Source organism: Salvelinus namaycush, unplaced genomic scaffold, assembly GCF_016432855.1.
Source record: "Salvelinus namaycush isolate Seneca unplaced genomic scaffold, SaNama_1.0 Scaffold498, whole genome shotgun sequence".
NCBI classification, from domain to species: domain Eukaryota; kingdom Metazoa; phylum Chordata; class Actinopteri; order Salmoniformes; family Salmonidae; genus Salvelinus; species Salvelinus namaycush.
In genome coordinates, this window is record NW_024061195.1 from 75,603 (window position 1) to 98,098 (window position 22,496).

The 22,496-nt window shown below is 39.7% G+C and overlaps 1 protein-coding gene and 1 long non-coding RNA gene across 2 annotated transcripts; both read left to right on the forward strand.

Annotated features, from left to right (window-relative positions):
• The first annotated feature begins 237 nt into the window (after window positions 1-237).
• Window positions 238-834, forward strand: LOC120041642. Its single transcript, XR_005475911.1, has 3 exons — window positions 238-296; window positions 377-469; window positions 746-834. It is a non-coding gene; the product is annotated as an uncharacterized LOC120041642 (long non-coding RNA).
• Window positions 835-1,068: 234 nt separating this feature from the next.
• Window positions 1,069-12,915, forward strand: LOC120041638. The gene is made up of 11 exons (XM_038986504.1): window positions 1,069-2,851; window positions 7,699-7,855; window positions 8,329-8,760; window positions 9,810-10,076; window positions 10,195-10,452; window positions 10,551-10,796; window positions 11,044-11,301; window positions 11,622-11,960; window positions 12,060-12,329; window positions 12,509-12,592; window positions 12,707-12,915. The coding sequence occupies exons 1-11, from the start codon at window positions 1,069-1,071 to the stop codon at window positions 12,771-12,773; spliced, it is 4,161 nt and encodes a 1,386-aa protein (XP_038842432.1). The 3' UTR covers window positions 12,774-12,915.
• The last annotated feature ends 9,581 nt before the right edge of the window (window positions 12,916-22,496 follow it).

Below are 22,496 nucleotides of genomic sequence, written 5' to 3' on the forward strand. Positions count from 1 at the left end.
CTTATAGATTTGTATATTTATTTATATCAGCATCTCAACATAAATATTTTTTTGCCTGTTGTAACAGGTAGCACCGCTACTTTGATACACTTTCCTCTTAATTTTCCTGTGAACTCTCAACTATCTCCGTCTGTTCTTACCAGTTTAACAACACTTTTCTTTATTTTATTGAACTGTTTTCTCCCACTATCCTTTGTTGAGTAACTTCAAGTGATGACATGTTCCTTAGAACGTCAAGAACACTCCCATTGAGCTGAACAATCCTGCCAAGCATTTCTGTAGAGGCATGACTGAAGGTGAGTTATATTCCTGCTGAATGACTACCTGTAATAATCTGTACCACAACATGTTATGATGTGTTTTCTGTGATTGTCAGACTGGACAGCAGACAGTGTTGTGGTGGCTGCCCTCGGTCGTCCTTTAGATCTTGGGATGTTGTATGACTGCCGCAGTGACTCATTTTGTTCAGGTACCCGTGTGCGTTTTCCAGTTTTAAAGACTTCAAAGTGTTATGGATGTAGTTATTGTTTTGCTCAGGTATGTGTGAAGAGTGCATAGTTTAAAGACAGCTGTTTTATCTAATGTTTAAAAGCATGGCCTGCGTCAGCGCTGGGCTAGCAAAGGTATCCATTTTGTTGAGTGCTGGACTTTATAGTTTGTCTTGTGAATAGTTCATATTGTGAAATATGTATTATGATATATTGTGAAGTTCTGCAGTGAATGTAATATTGTTTTATCTCCTTAGATGTCAGTCTTTGGGATAACAGTACAATAGCTTTCATGCGTCAGTCTCTACCTCGGCCTCTCACAGAGGTGAAGTGTATTGAAGGAGACTCCCTTCAGGACAGATTCAGGGCTCTGGATGTGACCACTCCTCTCAGAGCCAGTGTCCTGTCTGGACTGGTGGAGGTTGGTGGTGCTGCTGGATACCTGAACCATCCTGTTCAGTCCACACTGCAGGACCGCGTCACTCTACAGTACAGAACCACTACCAGACTGGACATGCTCAGTCACAGCGTGCTTCAGGAGGAGACAGACAGAACACAACAAAAGGCAACTCATGTGGTCATGGCTGTTCTCTATGGAGCTCAAGCATTCTTTATCTTTGATTACAAACACATCAGCGGACAACACAGTGGTGCAGGAGAGGCAGATATGCACAGTGTTGTGAAGAAGATGATGCCCACCTTCAGTGCAGGTCAGATCTTTTCCAGCTTGAGTGACGATGAAAAACCAAACAGTTCGTTGTATCAGTGTACTCTCTACAGTGATGTAGACCATGTCAATGGCTCCATGACGTATGACAAAGCTCTGCAAGTCTATGAAACTCTCCCGAAGCACCTTGGACAGCAAGGAGAGAAAGCAGTGCCTCTGTACGCTTGGCTCTATCCTGTGAAGAATCTGGGACTTTCAGTTGAAACCACGCGCCTATTTTTCACCAAGGCAGAGGGAGTGCTGGACCATCTGAGGCAGGCCACCATGAGATGCCAGGAGATGATGACAGACTTCACCAATGGTTGTGTGATGAAATGGTTTCCTGATCTGACGTATAAACTGTCTAGATTATCAGAGCTTCTGCAGAAGTACCAGTCAGAGTTTAAGAGAAAGCTGTCCATGGCAGTAAAGACCATGAGAGAGAGTGAAGGGGTGGATGAAAACCGACTGAGAGACATTCTCCAGAACCATGACCAGTCTCCGTTCTGTCCTCAGTCTATACAACTGTGGCTAAACAACAAGGCAGCAGAGGTGAAGGCTCTGAATGACTGTAAAACAAGAAACATCCCCATAATGAAATCTCAGGAAGAGCTGGACGGTGTCCTCAGATCCTCAAAGGACAGGCTGTTGTGTTTCACTCTGACCTCCCTGGAGGATGAAGATCCATTCCTCTCCACCATGAAGCAGCACAAACACTCTCTCCAAGAGAACACTGTGAACCAAACTGATCTCACTGGACAGCAGGAGACACACTCTGTTCCAATGGACACCGTGAACCAATCTGATCTCACTGGACAACAGGAGACACACTCTGTACAAGAGAACATCATGAACCAATCTGATCTCACTGGACAGCAGGAGACAAAGCGACCATTCAAACCTCCAGATTTAACTCAGAAAATACAGTCTGACCTTTGCTTGTTCACCAAATCCTATGAAGACAGCGGAGATGGAGAGAGCATCAAGTTCATAGCAGCAGTTATACCAGATATCAGTGTTCCTGGATCCTCCATTCGTCTGTATCAACAAGGCAGTCTCATCACCACCAACTTCCAGCTGGGATTAGAACCTGATCCATTCCAGGTAGCAGAGATAAAACAGAGCCGTGTCCTCCTGAAGTTTCCACAGTCAACCATCAGAAGACCTGAGAGGTACAGAGTAGAGTACAGAGTCATGACTACTGGTGTTAGCAAGGTTAGCAAACGGCCATGGAATGTAGTAGACACTCTGGCTCCTGCAGGAACCTGTCTGGTGCCAGGTTTGAAACCGTGCACACTGTACCAGATCAGGTACTCTGTTATAGAACACTCTGGTATGAGTGACTTCAGCAAGGTCATCGAGGTCATGACCCTGAGATCCCCACCTGAACAGCTGTTCGTGAATCGTCTAGACAAGGAAACCGTCAAAGTGACTTGGCTCCAGCCTGAGTGTGATGATGGTGCCTCTGTACTCCACTACAAAGTAGACTATAAAGAGTCAGGACTGGAGGGCTGGTCTACCATGGTAACAGAGGGACCTGAATGTCAATGCATCATAACTCTGAACCTCAGTACCTGCTACAGAGTCAGAGTGTCAGCTGTCTATGGAGGAGGAGACACCAGTGAACCCAGCAGAGAGACAGATGTCCCAGTCAATGGTGAGCTACATCAAGTCAATCTAACTTGATATTCATGTGAATAACATTTTAATTCATAACTTTTGAACAAAAGTCTAGCTATGATAAATATTTGGTCCAATTCTCACTACAAAGTTTGGAAACCTCTGCCACATAGTCCAAACCCATTGTTAGTTTTTGTTGTAGAAGACATTTTGCGGTAGCCTATAGGGTAAGAGCGTTGGACCAGTGAGCATTAGACCAGTAACCGAAAGGTTGCTGGTTCGAATCCCCGAGCTGATTAGGTGAAAAATATATCAATGTGCCCTTGAGCAAGGCACTTAGCCCTTATTGCTATGACTATATGTATCTTCATACTGCTTTATTATGTAAGCATTAAAACAGGACAAACTGTGAAATACCTCAGCGGTGGGAAGTGTGATAATGCGCTTCTAAATATAACATCATTACTGTTGTTTCATAGAGACATGTCTATCATTATATAACATCATTACTGTTGTTACATAGGGACATGTCTATCATTAATATAACATTACTGTTGTTACATAGAGACATGTCTATCATTAATATAACATCATTACTGGTGTTACATAGAGACATGTCTATCATTAATATAACATTACTGGTGTTACATAGAGACATGTCTATCATTAATATAACATCATTACTGGTGTTACATAGAGACATGTCTATCATTAATATAACATCATTACTGTTGTTACATAGAGACATGTCTATCATTAATATAACATCACATCATTACTGTTGTTACATAGGGACATGTCTATCATTAATATAACATTACTGTTGTTACATAGAGACATGTCTATCATTAATATAACATCACATCATTACTGGTGTTACATAGGGACATGTCTATCATTAATATAACATCATTACTGTTGTTACATAGAGACATGTCTATCATTAATATAACATCACATCATTACTGTTGTTACATAGAGACATGTCTATCATTAATATAACATCACATCATTACTGTTGTTACATAGAGACATGTCTATCATTAATATAACATCACATCATTACTGGTGTTACATAGGGACATGTCTATCATTAATATAACATCATTACTGGTGTTACATAGAGACATGTCTATCATTATATAACATCATTACTGTTGTTACATAGGGACATGTCTATCATTAATATAACATCATTACTGGTGTTACATAGGGACATGTCTATCATTAATATAACATCATTACTGGTGTTACATAGGGACATGTCTATCATTAATATAACATCATTACTGGTGTTACATAGAGACATGTCTATCATTATATAACATCATTACTGTTGTTACATAGGGACATGTCTATCATTAATATAACATCATTACTGATGTTACATAGAGACATGTCTATCATTAATATAACATCATTACTGGTGTTACATAGGGACATGTCTATCATTAATATAACATTACTGTTGTTACATAGAGACATGTCTATCATTAATATAACATCATTACTGTTGTTACATAGAGACATGTCTATCATTATATAACATCATTACTGTTGTTACATAGGGACATGTCTATCAATATATAACATCACATCATTACTGTTGTTACATAGAGACATGTCTATCAATATATAACATCATTACTGTTGTTACATAGAGACATGTCTATCATTAATATAACATCATTACTGTTGTTACATAGTGACATGTCTATCATTAATATAACATTACTGTTGTTACATAGAGACATGTCTATCATTATATAACATCATTACTGTTGTTACATAGAGACATGTCTATCATTAATATAACATTACTGTTGTTACATAGAGACATGTCTATCATTAATATAACATTACTGTTGTTACATAGAGACATCTCTATCATTATATAACATCATTACTGTTGTTACATAGAGACATGTCTATCATTAATATAACATCACATCATTACTGTTGTTACATAGAGACATGTCTATCATTAATATAATATAACATCATTACTGTTGTTACATAGAGACATGTCTATCATTAATATAACATTACTGTTGTTACATAGAGACATGTCTATCATTAATATAACATTACTGTTGTTACATAGAGACATCTCTATCATTATATAACATCATTACTGTTGTTACATAGAGACATGTCTATCATTAATATAACATTACTGTTGTTACATAGAGACATGTCTATCATTAATATAACATCATTACTGTTGTTACATAGGGACATCTCTATCATTATATAACATCATTACTGTTGTTACATAGAGACATGTCTATCATTAATATAACATCATTACTGTTGTTACATAGAGACATGTCTATCATTATATAACATCATTACTGGTGTTACATAGAGACATGTCTATCATTAATATAACATCATTACTGGTGTTACATAGGGACATGTCTATCATTAATATAACATCATTACTGGTGTTACATAGAGACATGTCTATCATTAATATAACATCATTACTGGTGTTACATAGGGACATGTCTATCATTAATATAACATCATTACTGGTGTTACATAGGGACATGTCTATCATTAATATAACATCATTACTGGTGTTACATAGGGACATGTCTATCATTAATATAACATCATTACTGGTGTTACATAGGGACATGTCTATCATTAATATAACATCATTACTGGTGTTACATAGGGACATGTCTATCATTAATATAACATCATTACTGGTGTTACATAGGGACATGTCTATCATTAATATAACATCATTACTGGTGTTACATAGAGACATGTCTATCATTAATATAACATCATTACTGGTGTTACATAGGGACATGTCTATCATTAATATAACATCATTACTGGTGTTACATAGGGACATGTCTATCATTAATATAACATCATTACTGGTGTTACATAGGGACATGTCTATCATTAATATAACATCATTACTGATGTTACATAGGGACATGTCTATCATTAATATAACATCATTACTGGTGTTACATAGGGACATGTCTATCATTAATATAACATCATTACTGGTGTTACATAGGGACATGTCTATCATTAATATAACATCATTACTGGTGTTACATAGGGACATGTCTATCATTAATATAACATCATTACTGGTGTTACATAGGGACATGTCTATCATTAATATAACATCATTACTGGTGTTACATAGAGACATGTCTATCATTAAATATAACATCATTACTGGTGTTACATAGGGACATGTCTATCATTAATATAACATCATTACTGGTGTTACATAGGGACATGTCTATCATTAATATAACATCATTACTGGTGTTACATAGGGACATGTCTATCATTAATATAACATCATTACTGGTGTTACATAGGGACATGTCTATCATTAATATAACATCATTACTGGTGTTACATAGAGACATGTCTATCATTAATATAACATCATTACTGGTGTTACATAGGGACATGTCTATCATTAATATAACATCATTACTGGTTTTACATAGGGACATGTCTATCATTAATATAACATCATTACTGGTGTTACATAGAGACATGTCTATCATTAATATAACATCATTACTGTTGTTACAGAGGGACATGTCTATCATTAATATAACATCATTACTGGTGTTACATAGGGACATGTCTATCATTAATATAACATCATTACTGGTGTTACATAGAGACATGTCTATCATTAATATAACATCATTACTGTTGTTACATAGAGACATGTCTATCATTAATATAACATCATTACTGTTGTTACATAGAGACATGTCTATCATTAATATAACATTACTGTTGTTACATAGGGACATGTCTATCATTAATATAACATTACTGTTGTTACATAGGGACATGTCTATCATTAATATAACATCACATCATTACTGTTGTTACATAGAGACATGTCTATCATTAATATAACATCATTACTGTTGTTACATAGAGACATGTCTATCATTAATATAACATTACTGTTGTTACATAGGGACATGTCTATCATTAATATAACATCATTACTGTTGTTACATAGAGACATGTCTATCATTAATATAACATTACTGTTGTTACATAGAGACATGTCTATCATTAATATAACGTCATTACTGTTGTTACATAGAGACATGTCTATCATTAATATAACATTACTGTTGTTACATAGAGACATGTCTATCATTAATATAACATCATTACTGTTGTTACATAGAGACATGTCTATCATTAATATAACATCATTACTGTTGTTACATAGAGACATGTCTATCATTAATATAACATCATTACTGTTGTTACATAGAGACATGTCTATCATTAATATAACATTACTGTTGTTACAAAGAGACATGTCTATCATTAATATAACATTACTGTTGTTACATAGGGACATGTCTATCATTAATATAACATCATTACTGTTGTTACATAGAGACATGTCTATCATTGAAACTTTCTACATACTGTAGTGATTTTTGTAACGACTCTCGTCGTTGGTTGAAGGAGAGGAGGACCAAATCGCAGCGTGGTATGTATCCATATTTATTTGAATACTTTTTTAAGACGAACAAAACAATGAACAAAACGAAACCCAACGACGCTACAGTCCTGAACTTGAGAATATATAAAACACAAATAACGCACGAACAGGAACAATCACCCACAAACAAACAGTGAAAACAGGCTACCTTAATATGGTTCCCAATCAGAGACAATGACAAACACCTGCCTCTGATTGAGAACCATATCAGGCCAATAAGACACACCTAAACCAATGAAACACATAACATAGAATATACCCACCCAGCTCATGTCCTGACCAACTAAAAAAAGACTAAACAAAGGAAATAAGGTCAGGAACGTGACAATTTTATTCTACAATTTACTTTGCAGTATGGTCCATAGACCTCTCAGAGAGAAAGGCCTCCCTCCTCCTAGAAGTGCTGAAACTCCAACCAGAGAAGAAACCAGTAAAGCTGAAGGGCTGGTCAGATGAAGAGAGTGAAGTGAGGAGTTTCCTTCAGTGTCTGCCCTACATCTCACAGCTGAGGTGAGTGGGTTTTCATAGTAATGTTTTCTCATGTTTATCAACAATACTCTAATAATATCTACATGTGTTAATTTTGTCCCTTGTTTATCCTCACGACTCGAACACACCGACAGCGTCATTGCATTTTGGTACACCAGAAGTACATTAATTTCCAATACAACGCTGCATTTGCCTTGAAACATTGCGTTGCAGTGTTCTTTGTGGTGCGTACATTTGATTTATGGAATACATGCATCATATTGTATGCGTAGACGGCTTGACAGAAAAGGTAGCCGAAGGTAAACTTTTGTTGCACATATCCAGGTGATATGGCGTATTATTTTGCGCAATGATGCTGTCGGTGTCATCGAGGCATCAGTTCTATATCAGCTAATATCTATAGAGTTTTTATTTTATTTACAAGTTTAAATAGATGTTGTACACATCACACAGTGTCATATTGTCTGGATCAGTTTTTACTGTCCTTGTTGCAGTTTCTGTCCATGGAGGTCTGATCCCTCAAAGCAGATCAAGTTCCTGGTGGATCTCCTGTCTCAAGCAGCAGAGTGGGAGGAGCAGACAGGAGAGAAGACACTGAAGCTGGTATCATCAGTGTGGACTTACAGCACCTTTCCTTTTCCCAATGGAGACAATTCTGAACAGAGTGATTTCCTGCTGGATCTGTACTCACATGTGAAGGACTATGAGACTCAAACAGGCAGGAGTGTCCTTCCAGCATTACAGCCAGTTTACCAGTCAGCTCCTGCAGTCTGGTCCTTAGACCTCTCAGAGAGAAAGGCCTCCCTCCTCCTAGAAGTGCTGAAACTCCAACCAGAGAAGAAACCAGTAGAGCTGAAGGGCTGGTCAGATGAAGAGAGTGAAGTGAGGAGTTTCCTTCAGTGTCTGTCCTACATCTCACAGCTGAGGTGAGTGTTTTTTCAGAGATGTGTCACATTGTACCTGTTATTTATCTGGTACAAGACAAGACATTGTAATATGAAACTTCAAATGTTATTGAATCTGGTAACATTTATACTCAGATTCCCTGAAATAACAAATGTTGCATTACCAAATGTTACCTAGATATTGTGAATTTTTCCATATACATTTATACTCAGAATATCTAATCTATAAAACCAAATGCATATTATGGAACTTTCTCTGTGACAGTGAGGTGTGAGGGTTCTTATTTTTCAGAGTAAATAACTCACGGACACTAGAGAAGCTTTAACCAGGTTTAATTCTTCCATAATTCTTCTTCCATATTCATAGCACTGACTACATCAAGTTTCTACATTTTGCTGTTTGTTTTGGTTTTGTTACAGATTATTTTGTGCCTTATAGAAAAACGGTAAATAATGTAATTTGTGTAACTTTTATTGTAAATAAGAATAAAATATGTTTCTAAACACTTCTACATTGATGTGGATGCTACCTACTCCTACTGTCTCTCTCAGTGAACCCAGTTACTCCTACTGTCTCTCTCACTGAATTTTTTTCAAAACATGTTTCTCAGGATATTAGTGTTTTATTTTTCATTAATCTTTAACTTTGACATTTTGATATTACAGTCAAAACATGTTTCTGTATTCGTGATATTAGTGTTTTTATTTGATTCATCTTTATATGTTTATTGTTTTTGTTCACTTTGACATTTCAGAGTATTTTGAATAGATTCAATCCATTTGAATTCCACACAATAACATGTCTAAAAGTCTCAGGGGATTGAATACTAATGGAGGACACTGTATGTACAAAAAGTGCTGTAATTTCTAAACAGTTCACCTGATTTGGATGAAAATACCTTCAGATTAAAGCTGACAGTCTGACCTTTAACCTCATAGTCATTGTATCATTTAGAAAGTGCTGGAGTACCGAGCCAAAACAACAAACCATGTGTCACTGTCCCAATACTTCTGGACGTCACTGTCTCCTAAATGTCTGATTTGATGTCCTCCATGTTTTGCTGTTTCAGCTGTGGTGATGACAGGTTCTTCCAGACTGTGTGTGAATCCATCCCTGTGAGGTCCAGAGAGGAGGACCAGCAGTTGGCCTCTCTCCTCCAGGCCTTGGGCTCCACCCTGTCACTGGGAGGAGAGTTACCCAGGAAAACCTGCAGGTCTGTGGGGAGAGTCCTGGGTCTCTGTGCCTCCAGAGTGGACCTCACTCTCACCCCCAGCAAGATCTCTCTCAAAGGAGCCTTACTTCTTTTGAGACATGAGTCAAAGCTCCACAAGCTCAGGTGTGTTCAGTAAGACAGCTTTTACAGGTCTATTGAATAGTTGATTTTCCTTACTGATCATTTTATCTGACAAGACTTCTCTGTTTCAAGTGAATTGAGGTTTGTCTTTTCATTCCAGGCTGAGTGTGGGTATGGCAGTGAAACTGTCCAGACTGGTTAGGAGGACAGGGAGAGGTGCTACTCCACTGACTGTCCCAGAACTCTCCCTGGTCCTAAAGAGCAGCCAGCTACCAGAGAGAGTGTTGTCCAGGGCTCTGAGTAGTGTGGCGTCCCTGCTGAGACTCTGGAGGGTTCAGTGTCTGGACCTGACTGATTTCCAGATCCAGGGTCACTCTCTCATCACACTGCTGTGTCACCAGGGACCTCTCTCTCTCAGGTCAGTCTGAAGCTGATGTATTTTAAAAGTAGAAATAGTAACTTCATTCATGTGTTTTTCTTCATATTTCTGACTGCCTGTATGTTCCAACCTCCTAGACTGAACTCAGACACTCTGCAGCAGCTGACTGTAGTTGTGTATGAAGCTCAGGACAAGGACTTGACTCAGTGGTTCCTGGAGAAGGTTGGTGGAGACCTGACCTCCTGCAGGCTGGACTGGGAAGTGCTTCTCTCTCTGCTGCAGCATTCAACCCACAACATCACTGTGGACCTCAGGAAGAACCGGCTTCTAGAGAAGAACATCTCAGATCTTCTCCCCTTTCTGGGAAGGGTTACTCTCAAGAGGTGGGAGAACTTCTTTCTCTGGTCAGACTTTCTAGAAATAATAAAATAACTATTTGTATCCAGTGACATGTTGTTCTGAGTTTTCCTCTGTAATATCATTAGGGTTTTATTCAAGAGGTGGGAGATCTTTATTCAATATTTATAGACTTGAATTATTCATGTCCTATCCAGCCAGTTGTTGCTATGTGAGTTATCCTTTATAAAACCTTGACATAACCACAACAATCCATTCTCCATGTTTGTTCAGGTCCAGTTCCAGCTTTGTAAAGTCCTCCATCAGACACATCTATGACAGTAGAGACAGTGACTGTGTGTCCAGTTTGTTGAGGTCTTCAGACCATTGGATCAACCTGAACAGCAGAGAGCTGGACAGAGTGGACTGTACTGCTCTGTGTTTTACCCTGCAGCACAGCCACCAAGTCAAAGTCAACCTGCTGTGGACCTCCATACCACCGGGGGAGATAGAGAGCATCCTGCCTCTTCTGGACAGAGTCTCCCAACTCAGGTTTAGTTGGCACTCTTTGACCCTGCTATAATGGATAGAACTATGAGGCTTTCCACTTCCTGACTGATTTAACCTCTAACCCTAACCTTAGTGTAATGTACTAACCTTAACCTCAGCTAGGGGTGGAATTGAAGGGGAACGCCTGGGAGTTGACCTGATAAACAGAGTTGTAGTGTTTTTATCAGTGTTTTAATGTGTGATGGTGTGTCAATAAGTCTCTCTCTGTCTCGTTCGCTCTCTGTCTCTCTTTCTCTCTCTGTCTCTCTCTCTCTGTCTCTCTCTCTCTGTCTCGCTCTGTCTCTCTGTCTCTCTCTCTGTAGTGTTGACAGGAAGTTACTGTTGAGTTTCCTCCAGTGCTGTGTTGCCTCTCAGGTCCAGGAGGGGGCACCATCACCACCAACAGCAGTATGGCTGCTCAGGTCTCTGCACTACAGGCTGGACTTCTCCTGCTCTTCCTCTGTGGACCTGTTAGCTCAAGACCAGAGGGAGGCTCTGTGTCTGACCACTGACCACTGCAGGGCCATCAACTCTGTTCTGAAGCAGAACCAACACAGCACCCAGCTGGTTCAGAACCAGGTCCAACTCATCCTAAGAGACTGTGAGGTGGAGGACAGAGCACTGAGGGAGCTGCTTCCCATCCTGCATATTGTCAAGCTGAGGTTAGACACACAAAGACAAAACATTTGACCAACTAGTTTATCAGTAGGAGTTAGACCTACTCTGTGTCATGATGTTGTCTCTGCTTCTTGTCCTCTCAGCTCCAGCAAAGCTCTGCTACTTCAGCTGCTGGACCTTGTGTGTGAGGGGATTGAAGAGGGGCTGCTGAGGCACACAGAGTCCCTGTGCAGAGCCCTGGATGGGGAGCTGGACCTCAGTGAGACCAGGCTGGACCAGAAGGCCTGTGGATCTCTGGCCCTGGTTCTGGAACACTCAGAGGGTCTGTCAGAACTGGACCTCAGCCACTGTCAACTCACAGACCACCACCTACAGCCCCTGATCACACACCTGCATAAAGTACAAGTCCTGGAGTGAGTGGCTTTCACTGTGTGTGTGTGTGTGTGTGTGTGTGTGTGTGTGTGTGTGTGTGTGTGTGTGTGTGTGTGTGTGTGTGTGTGTGTGTGTGTGTGTGTGTGTGTGTGTGTGTGTGTGTGTGTGTCTGTCCATGTGACTACATGACAAATATCTGATCTCTCTCTCTCTCTCGTAGCCTGAGTCACAATGACATCACTGATGCTCTGACTGACAGAATACTCCAACTGGTCTCTACCAACACTTCAATACACACCGTACGGTAAGGGTGTGTGTGAGATCATATGGGTGTGTCTGTTGCTGGGGGCAACAGTTGGCGGATAGAGATGTGTTGTCTAATGTTGTAATAATGATGAATAATTATCATGTTCTATAGACTCTTCAACAACAGAATCCAGGACAGAAGACCCTTCCTGACAGACAAGAGGTTTGAGATCTGGTGAAACAACATCAGGTCTTAGTCCAGGAAGAGAAGGCTGAATCCAGGACAGAAGACCCTTCCTGACAGACAAGAGGTTTGACATCTGGTGAAACAACATCAGGTCTTAGTCCAGGAAGAGAAGGCTGAATCCAGGACAGAAGACCCTTCCTTACAGACAAGAGGTTTAACATCTGGTGAAACAACATCAGGTCTTAGTCCAGGAAGAGAAGGCTGAATCCAGGACAGAAGACTCTTCCTTACAGACAAGAGGTTTAACATCTGGTGAAACAACATCAGGTCTTAGTCCAGGAAGAGAAGGCTGAATCCAGGACAGAAGACCCTTCCTGACAGACAAGAGGTTTAACATCTGGTGAAACAACATCAGGTCTTAGTCCAGGAAGAGAAGGCTGAATCCAGGACAGAAGACCCTTCCTGACAGACAAGAGGTTTAACATCTGGTGAAACAACATCAGGTCTTAGTCCAGGAAGAGAAGGCTGAATCCAGGACAGAAGACCCTTACTGACAGACAAGAGGTTTAACATCTGGTGAAACAACATCAGGTCTTAGTCCAGGAAGAGAAGGCTGAATCCAGGACAGAAGACCCTTACTGACAGACAAGAGGTTTGAGATCTGGTGAAACATCAGGTCTTAGTCCAGGAAGAGGAAGAGAAGATGGATGTTGAAGATGGACATAGAGGTTTCAAGAGTAGTTGGCAAGGCCCAGTTCTGTGACATTTTAGTGACTGAGGACATGGTTAGGAAGGCCCCAATCACTCTCACACACACACACACACACACACACACACACCCACACACACACATTCAAACACACACACAAAGAAGTTTCACTCTCACCCACACGTGGAACGCAAAGAAGAATGAACATTGAGAGAAGTGACATTGATTAAAGAAAATAAGAAGAAATTAATTATGAATTTATGAAGATAATAATGAAAGGTTAAATATGTTAAATATTGAAAGCCTGGGGAAACATAGTGGGAGATATTACAAGGTGATTCAAGTAATGCAGTAAAATGGTTCAGAATGTTTTAATGTTGGTTGCTTTAAGGTACGATGCTTGTAGACTGTGTTGGTTAGGTTTAAAGGACAAGGCCTTATGGTCTGTAGGAGGTTGGTAATGACATGTTATAATGATGAAATGGTATAATTATTGAAGGGTTTAAAAATGTTGAATGTTTAGGAAGTAATGGATCGAGTGGGATTATAATTGAGTAGGGAATGTTAATGTTTAGAAATAAATGGAAATAAATGTTTTAAAAGTTAATGATAATGGAGTGTACTAAGGGTGCTATCTTGCTTTATTTACTTTTGATGTTGCTTATCATTGATTGGTGATATTGATTTGTGATTGACTGATTTATGTGGGATGCCTGTTTCTGGAATTTTGAATAAACCTGCTTTATTGTTCTGAAACCCTGTGTCATCAAAGAGGCATACAAGTGCATGTCGTTTTACTTTCCGTTTCTGAAATAGACTTAAATAATTTAGAATTTTTTGCATCTGGTTAGTTAGTCTAGCGGAGATCTGAGTGGCTGGTATAAATAAAATCACATTTTATTGGTCACATACACATAGTTAGCAGATGTTATTGCAGGTGTAGCGAAATGCTTGACAATGTCATAAGAGGGGGGATTCTGGGCTAAACCAACCCAGTTTACAGGGGGCACCCCATCATAGTTTTCTACAGAAGAAACTCTGTCCTGGATGATCCTGAAGAGGTGCAGCGTTTATAGAGTGAGGGCGAGGCAGCATAGGCATTAGGCTCTGAGGAAATCCCACTTTACTGTAAGACCTTACTGTTGAGTCTGAGGCACAGTCCCTAGCTGTCGACTAGCTCAGTGGTAAGGCAGAGCGGCAGATCTGTAGGGGTTAATGACCAGGAATTACTCGACTGCTATTGGGTAAGCAGGGTGGAGTTGAATGGTTAATCCTGCAGACAATTTGTGGGCTCGTCCAGGATTAATTTGTGGGAGTCAGGAATATCCAGGGAATATTTCGGGATATAGGAAATATCCAGAATAGTGGAGATCTCAGAATATATCTTGGAAACTTTGTGGAAGCTTTATAGGTGATCTATTTTAATAGGTCAGTGAACAGAGGGAGTTGCTACAGAGGAACGGTTCAGAAAGATCTTTAGATCATTAGAGGCAGCCATCGGCAGTGACTATTAACCTGTTAGTGAATAGGGGGCGCTATGTTCACTTTGGGAAAAAATCATGCCCAAATTTAACGGCCTCGTACTCTGTTCTAGATCATACAATATTCATATTATTATTACTTTTGGATAGAAAACACTCTGAAGTTTCTAAAACGGTTTATATTATATCTGTTAGTAAAACAGAACTCATTTGGCAGCAAACTTCCATACAGGAAGTGAAATTCTGAAAATGAGGCTCTGTGTCAGGGCCTGCCTATTCAACTGGCTTATATTTATGGATCTGTATGCACTTCATACGCCTTCCACTAGATGTCAACAGGCAGTAGAAGGTTGAATGGGGTGTCTAGCTTGATCTGAGGCCGAATGAGAGCTTTTGGAGTGGCAGGTCCGGTCTTTTGTCAGTTTTCGACGGCGCTCAGGGGAGCACCACATTGTCTTCTGAAATGCGTTACATATACACGGCAAAATGTTCCGGCTCTGATTTTATTGGATACATATGAGAAAAACATCATAAAGTAGGATTTTCAACCGAGTTTGACCAGTTTATTCAACGTTTATTGGGAATTTTGGAATTTTTCGTTCCAGGCGCCAAGAGTTGATGGGCATGTTCGCGCCACATGGCTAGCGAAAGTTGCTAATTCGACAAAAGAAATGGACATTCGAAAACCGAACAACGATTTATTCTGGAAATAGGACTCCTTGCACAACATTCTGATGGAAGATCAGCAAAAGTAAGAGAATATTTATGATGTTATTTTGTATTTTTGTGTAATATGTTGGCTCCAACACGGCGGAGAATAGGTGAGCGCTGTCTCACAATAATGCATGCTGTATGTTGTAGTAAAGTTATTTAAAAAAATCTAACACAGCGGTTGCATTAAGAACTAGTGTTACTATCATTTCCTATACAACATGTATTTTTTTGTAATGTTTATGAATAGCTATTTGGTCAGAATAGGTGAGAGTCTAATAGAAATATCCGCACATTCTGGGAAAAAGAAGCTACATTAGCATAATGGATAACCACTGATTTCAGCTCTAAATATGCACATTTTCGAACAAAACATAAGTGTATGTATAACCTGATGTTATGTGGCTGTGTGGTAGGCTATTGTGGTAAGCTAATATAATGCTATATTGTGTTTTCGCTGTAAAACACTTAAAAAATCTGTAATATTTGTATTTTTCATAAATGTTTTATGATGAGTATTTAGGTATTTCACATTGGTTTCTGTAGTTATTTTAGCTGCTTTGGTGAGACTACTGCAATGTAAAACTATGATTTATACCTGAAATATGCACATCTTTCGAACAAAACATATGCTATACAATAAATATGTTATCAGACTGTCTTCTGATGAAGTTGTTTCTTGGTTAGTGACTATTTATATCTTTATTTGGTCGAATTTGTGATAGCTACCTATGCAGTAAAAAAATGGTGAAAATATGCAGTTGGGTCTTTTGCGATCGTGGTTAGCTAATAGAAATACATATTGTGTTTTCCCTGTAAAACATTTTAAAAATCGGAAATGATGGCTGGATTCACAAGATGTGTATCTTTCATCTGGTGTCTTGGACTTGTGATTTCATGATATTTAGATGCTAGTATTTACTTGTGGCGCTATGCTAGGCTATGCTAGTCAGCTTTTTTACTGATGAGGGTGCTCCCGGATCCGGGATTGTGCCCAATTAGAAGTTAAAGTTGTTACGTTAAGAATTGACTGAATAACACAGGGTTGAATGCAGTGTTTTCACAATCTGCAGGTTGGGTATATCAAAAGACATTTAGGGTGAATTTAACCTGATGAGGACCAGGGGGTGCTGTTTTCACTTTGGGGAAAAATCGTATCCAATTTAAACGGCCTCGTACTCAATTCTTGCTCGTACAATATGCATATTATTATTACTATTGGATAGAGAACACTATCTAGTTTCTAAAAACGTTTGAATTTTGTCTGTGGGTAAAACACAGCTCATTTGGCAGCACACTTTCTGACCAGGAAGTGGAAAGTCTGAAATCGATGCTGTGTTCAAGTGTCTGCCTATAAATGGGCATTATACGTATGACTATACGTGCACGTCATACGCCTTCACCCGGATGTCAAGAGGAAGTGAGAGGAAAAATGAGTTGATTATCTCTGTCTGACGTTGAATTAACCATCTTGGAACAACGTGTCCCACATTTTCTGTTTTCTGCAAGGCGCGCCTGGGGACCTGTTATTGCCTACTGGAAACCGGTCGTTATGGTCGAATATGAGCTCCGGCTTTGAATTTATTTGATACATCTTACAATATCATCCTAAAGTATGTTTTTTCAATATAGTTTCATTAGATTATTTAACTTTATTCGGGACGTTAGTTGTGTTGCGTTGTTCGACTTGGTTGAAGTTGGAGAGCTTAGCGCCGCAAGGCCAGTGTGCTTGCTAATTCAAGAGAGAAAGAGGACATTCTGAATCCAAACAAAGACGTTTCTGGACAAAGGACCCATTATACAACATTCTGATAGAAGATCAGCAAAAGTAGGAACCATTTTGTGATGCTATTTCATATATCTGTCGAACTGTGTTCTAGTAGCTTTGCGCTCAGGTTTTGGTTATTCCCTTACCATAACTAAGTCTTATGTCGTAATGAAGATATTTTTAGAATTCTAACACTGCGATTGCATTAAGAACTAATGGATCTGTCGTTTCCTATACAACATGTATTTTTTTGTAATGTTTATGAATAGCTATTTGGTCAGAATAGGTGAGAGTCTAATAGAAATATCTGCACATTCTGGGAAAAAGATGCTACGTTAGCACGTTATGCTACGTTATGCTACGTTGTATAACCACGGATTTCAGCTCTAAATATGCACATTTTCGAACAAAACATAAGTGTATGTATAACCTGATGTTACAGGACTGTCATCTGAGCAAGGTTTATGAAGGTTAGTGAAATTTAATATCTTTTGCTGGTTTATTCGCTAACGCTAACGTGCCTATTGCTATCGCTAACGTGCCTTGATGAATGAATGCGGTAGTGTTGTAGGCTATTGTAGTAAGCTAATATAATGCTATATTGTGTTTTCGCTGTAAAACACTTAGAAAATCTGAAATATTGGCTGTATTCACAAGAAATTTGTCTTTAATTTGCTATACACCATGTATTTTTCAGAAATGTTTTATGATGAGTATTTCGGTATGTCACGTTGGTGTCTGTAATTATTCTGGCTGCTTTCGGTGGAATTTCTGATTGTAGCCGCAATGTAAACTATGATTTATACCTGAAATATGCACATTTTTCAAACAAAACATAGATTTATTGTATAACATGTTATAAGACTGTCATCTGATTAAGTTGTTTCTTGGTTTCTTTGGTTTGTTCTAGGTTAGTTTGGTTGATTTTGATTTTGCTATCTGTGCTGTGAAAAATGTCTGTGCTTTTTTCTATTTGTTGGTGAGCTAACATAAATATATATTGTGTTTTCCCTGTAAAACATTTAAAAAATCGGACATGTTGGCTGGATTCACAAGATCTGTATCTTTCATTAGCTGTATTGGACTTGTTAATGTGTGAAAGTTAAATATTTCTAAAAAACATTTTTTTGAATTTCGCGCTCTGTCTTTTCAGTGGAATGTGGGAGGAGTTCCGCTAGCGGAACGGGGGAGTGAGACAGGTTAACCACTTCCGGTTGCTCCAGGAAGCTTAGAATCAACACAGGTAAAGCGTATAGTGGCCTGATGAATTGTCATCGAAGACAGTTTGATATGGCATTCATAACCCACATAGGCTTCAGGTTGAATCCAGGAAGCTTAGAATCAACACAGGTAGAGCAGTTTTTTTTCAGAATGTCAATTTGGTGATGGTTCATCACTGTTTAAACATATTGCAAATGGACAAAAGTCAGCCAGCAAGTCACCGTCCATCAGTCAATTAGATATCATTCTGACACCAAACTGATACAAACTGACACCACACACACTTTTTCAAACTCGTTTAGAAGCCAACTATCACATATTTCAGAGCAGGCCCAAAATTCACAGCACCTTCTGATTAAACCATAATAAAAACATAAATCACGTAGTTACGTTCTAGCTGCGGGTTCAGTTCCGACATTATGTTTAGGCCTAGCTGAGGCGATCCCAAATCCCGAGTTTGCCTCGATAGATCATTTGGAGCCCGAACAGCAACCTTAATTGGTGCTGAAAATCCAAATTTTCAGGGCGTTGCTACGGGGTCCTTGAATGAGCTATCGGACAGAAACGTCGGGGTCCGTCTCTATGAGCCGAGGTGGTTTCAATGCATGTAGTCTCGCAACTCTGAGACTTTTCTAAATGTCGTCATTTTCGTGATGGTCAAAATGAATTGAAGTTATTGCAAATGTACGAGGCTGTTTCTCGGTCTGAGAACCTTCTAGAGCCACATAACCCGCCGTGCACTATCAACTTGAGCTCTAGAATAGGTTTCTAAATTTTCAGAACTCTGAGTCTGATGGTTCTTTGATAGTTCGAACAAAGGTAACTATTGCAGGCTCTAAGTGTCTCTAAGCCCCACACTGTGTCACTCCGTCCTTGCTGTGTGTGTGAGCTTTTCTTGGAAATCTGATGGGAGAAATGATTGGTTTACAGTTCATGAGGGTTGCCTAATCACACGTATGACGTTCTGGAAAGATCAGACTTTTTTAACCCTATGAAACAGCCCCTATGACCCCAATTTAAGGGACTTCCGGTTGGCACAGGAAGCTGAAAGTAAACGCATATCCTCATTGAGAAAGGCTTTTACAGAATCCTGAGTTTAAAGTTGTTACGTTAAGAATTGACTGAATAACATAGGGTTGAATGCAGTGTTTTCACAATCTGCAGGTTGGGTATATCAAAATACATTTAGGGTGAATTTAACCACTTCCGGTTGCTCCAGGAAGCTTAGAATCAACACAGGTAGAGCGCATAGTGGCCTGATGAATTGTCATCGAAGACAGTTTGATATGGCATTCATAACCCACATAGGCTTCAGGTTGAATTTAGGGGAGCAGGCAATGTATTCCTATGGTGAGAGATGTCATTGTATTCTGTGAGATTAAAAAACCCTGTTTTCACTGTTAAGGGTTAATGCCACACGTCAAGGTTATGCTTGTACAGATCGGGAGGACCTTAGTAACATTTCTGTGGTTGAATTGTCCTTCTAACCCTAACGGTTCCGCCGCTGTGCCCCAAAAGCACCTGACATTTAGGGACAGGCTTAATTTTGGGCCTACTTTTTTTCACAGTCGCTGCGCTCAGAGCGATCTACGGTCAAGCGGGGTGTCTGGTTGATCTCGGAATGGCCTAGAGACTATGGTGTTGCCATTTTAAGTGTTTTTTTTCAGAATGTCAATTTGGTGATGGTTCATCACTGTTTAAACATATTGCAAATGGACAAAAGTCAGCCAGCAAGTCACCGTCCATCAGTCAATTAGATATCATTCTGACACCAAACTGATACAAACTGACACCACACCCACTTTTTCAAACTCGTTTAGAAGCCAACTATCACATATTTCAGAGCAGGCCCGAAATTCACAGCACCTTCTGTTTAAACCATAACAAAAACATAAATCACGTAGTTACGTTCTAGCTGCGGGTCCAGTTCTGACATTATGTTTAGGCCTAGCTGAGGCGACCCCGAAACCCAAGTTTCGGCTCGATAGGTCATTTGGAGCCCGAGCAGCGACCTTAATTGGTGCTGAAAATCCACATTTTCAGGGCGTGCTACGGGGTCCTTGAATGAGCTATCGGACAGAAACTTCAGGGTCCGTCTCTATGAGCCGAGACGGTTTCAGTGCACGTAGTCTTGCGACTCTGGGACTTTTCTAAATGTCGTCATTTTCGTGATGGTCAAAATGAATTGAAGTTATTGCAAATGTACGAGGCTGTTTCTCGGTCTGAGAACCTTCTAGAGCCACATAACCCGCCGTGCACTATCAACTTGAGCTCTAGAACAGGTTTCTAAAGTTTCAGAGCTCTGAGCCTGACGGTTCTTTAATAGTTCGAACAAAGGTAACTATTGCAGGCTCTAAGTGTCTCCAAGCCCCAAACTGTGTCACTCCGTCCTTGCTGTGTGTGTGAGCTTTTCTTGGAAATCTGATGGGAGAAATGATTGATTTACAGTTCATGAGGGTTGCCTAATCACACGTATGACGTTTTGGAAAGATCAGACTTTTTTAACCCTATGAAACAGCCCCTATGACCCCAATTTAAGGGACTTCCGGTTGGCACAGGAAGCTGAAAGTAAACGCATATCCTCATTGAGAAAGGCTTTTACAGTATCCTGAGGTTAAAGTTGTTACGTTAAGAATTGACTGAATAACATAGGGTTGAATGCAGTGTTTTCACAATCTGCAGGTTGGGTATATCAAAATACATTTAGGGTGAATTTAACCACTTCCGGTTGCTCCAGGAAGCTTAGAATCAACACAGGTAGAGCTCATAGTGGCCTGATGAATTGTCATCGAAGACAGTTTGATATGGCATTCATAACCCACATAGGCTTCAGGTTGAATTTAGGGGAGCAGGCAATGTATTCCTATGGTGAGAGATGTCATTGTATTCTGTGAGATTAAAAAACCCTGTTTTCACTGTTAAGGGTTAATGCCACACGTCAAGTTTAGGCTTGTACAGATCGGCAGGACCTTAGGAACATTCCTGTGGTTGAATTGTCCTTCTAACCCTTACGGTTCCGCCACTGTGCCACAAAAGCACCTGACATTTAGGGACAGGCTTCATTTTGGGCCTACTTATTTACACAGTCGCTGTGCTCAGAGCGATCTACGGTCAAGCGGGGTGTCTTGTTGATCTCGGAATGGCCTAGAGACTATGGTGTTGCCATTTTAAGTGTTTTTTTTCAGAATGTCAATTTGGTGATGGTTCATCACTGTTTAAACATATTGCAAATGGACAAAAGTCAGCCAGCAAGTCACCGTCCATCAGTCAATTAGATATCATTCTGACACCAAACTGATACAAACTGACACCACACCCACTTTTTCAAACTCGTTTAGAAGCCAACTATCACATATTTCAGAGCAGGCCCGAAATTCACAGCACCTTCTGTTTAAACCATAACAAAAACATAAATCACGTAGTTACGTTCTAGCTGCGGGTCCAGTTCTGACATTATGTGTAGGCCTAGCTGAGGCAACCCCGAAATCCAAGTTTCGGCTCGATAGGTCATTTGGAGCCCGAGCAGCGACCTTAATTGGGGCTGAAAATCCACATTTTCAGAGCGTGCTACGGGGTCCTTGAATGAGCTATCGGACAGAAACTTTAGGGTCCATCTCTAAGAGCCGAGACGGTTTCAGTGCATGTAGTCTTGCGACTCTGGGACTTTTCTAAATGTCATCATTTTCGTGATGGTCGAAATGAATTGAAGTTATTGCAAATGTACGAGGCTGTTTCTCGGTCTGAGAACCTTCTAGAGCCACATAACTCGCCGTGCACTATCGACTTGAGCTCTAGAACAGGTTTCTAAAGTTTCAGAGCTCTAGGTCTGACGGTTCTTTGATAGTTTGAACAAAGGTAACTATTGCAGGCTCTAAGTTTCTCTAA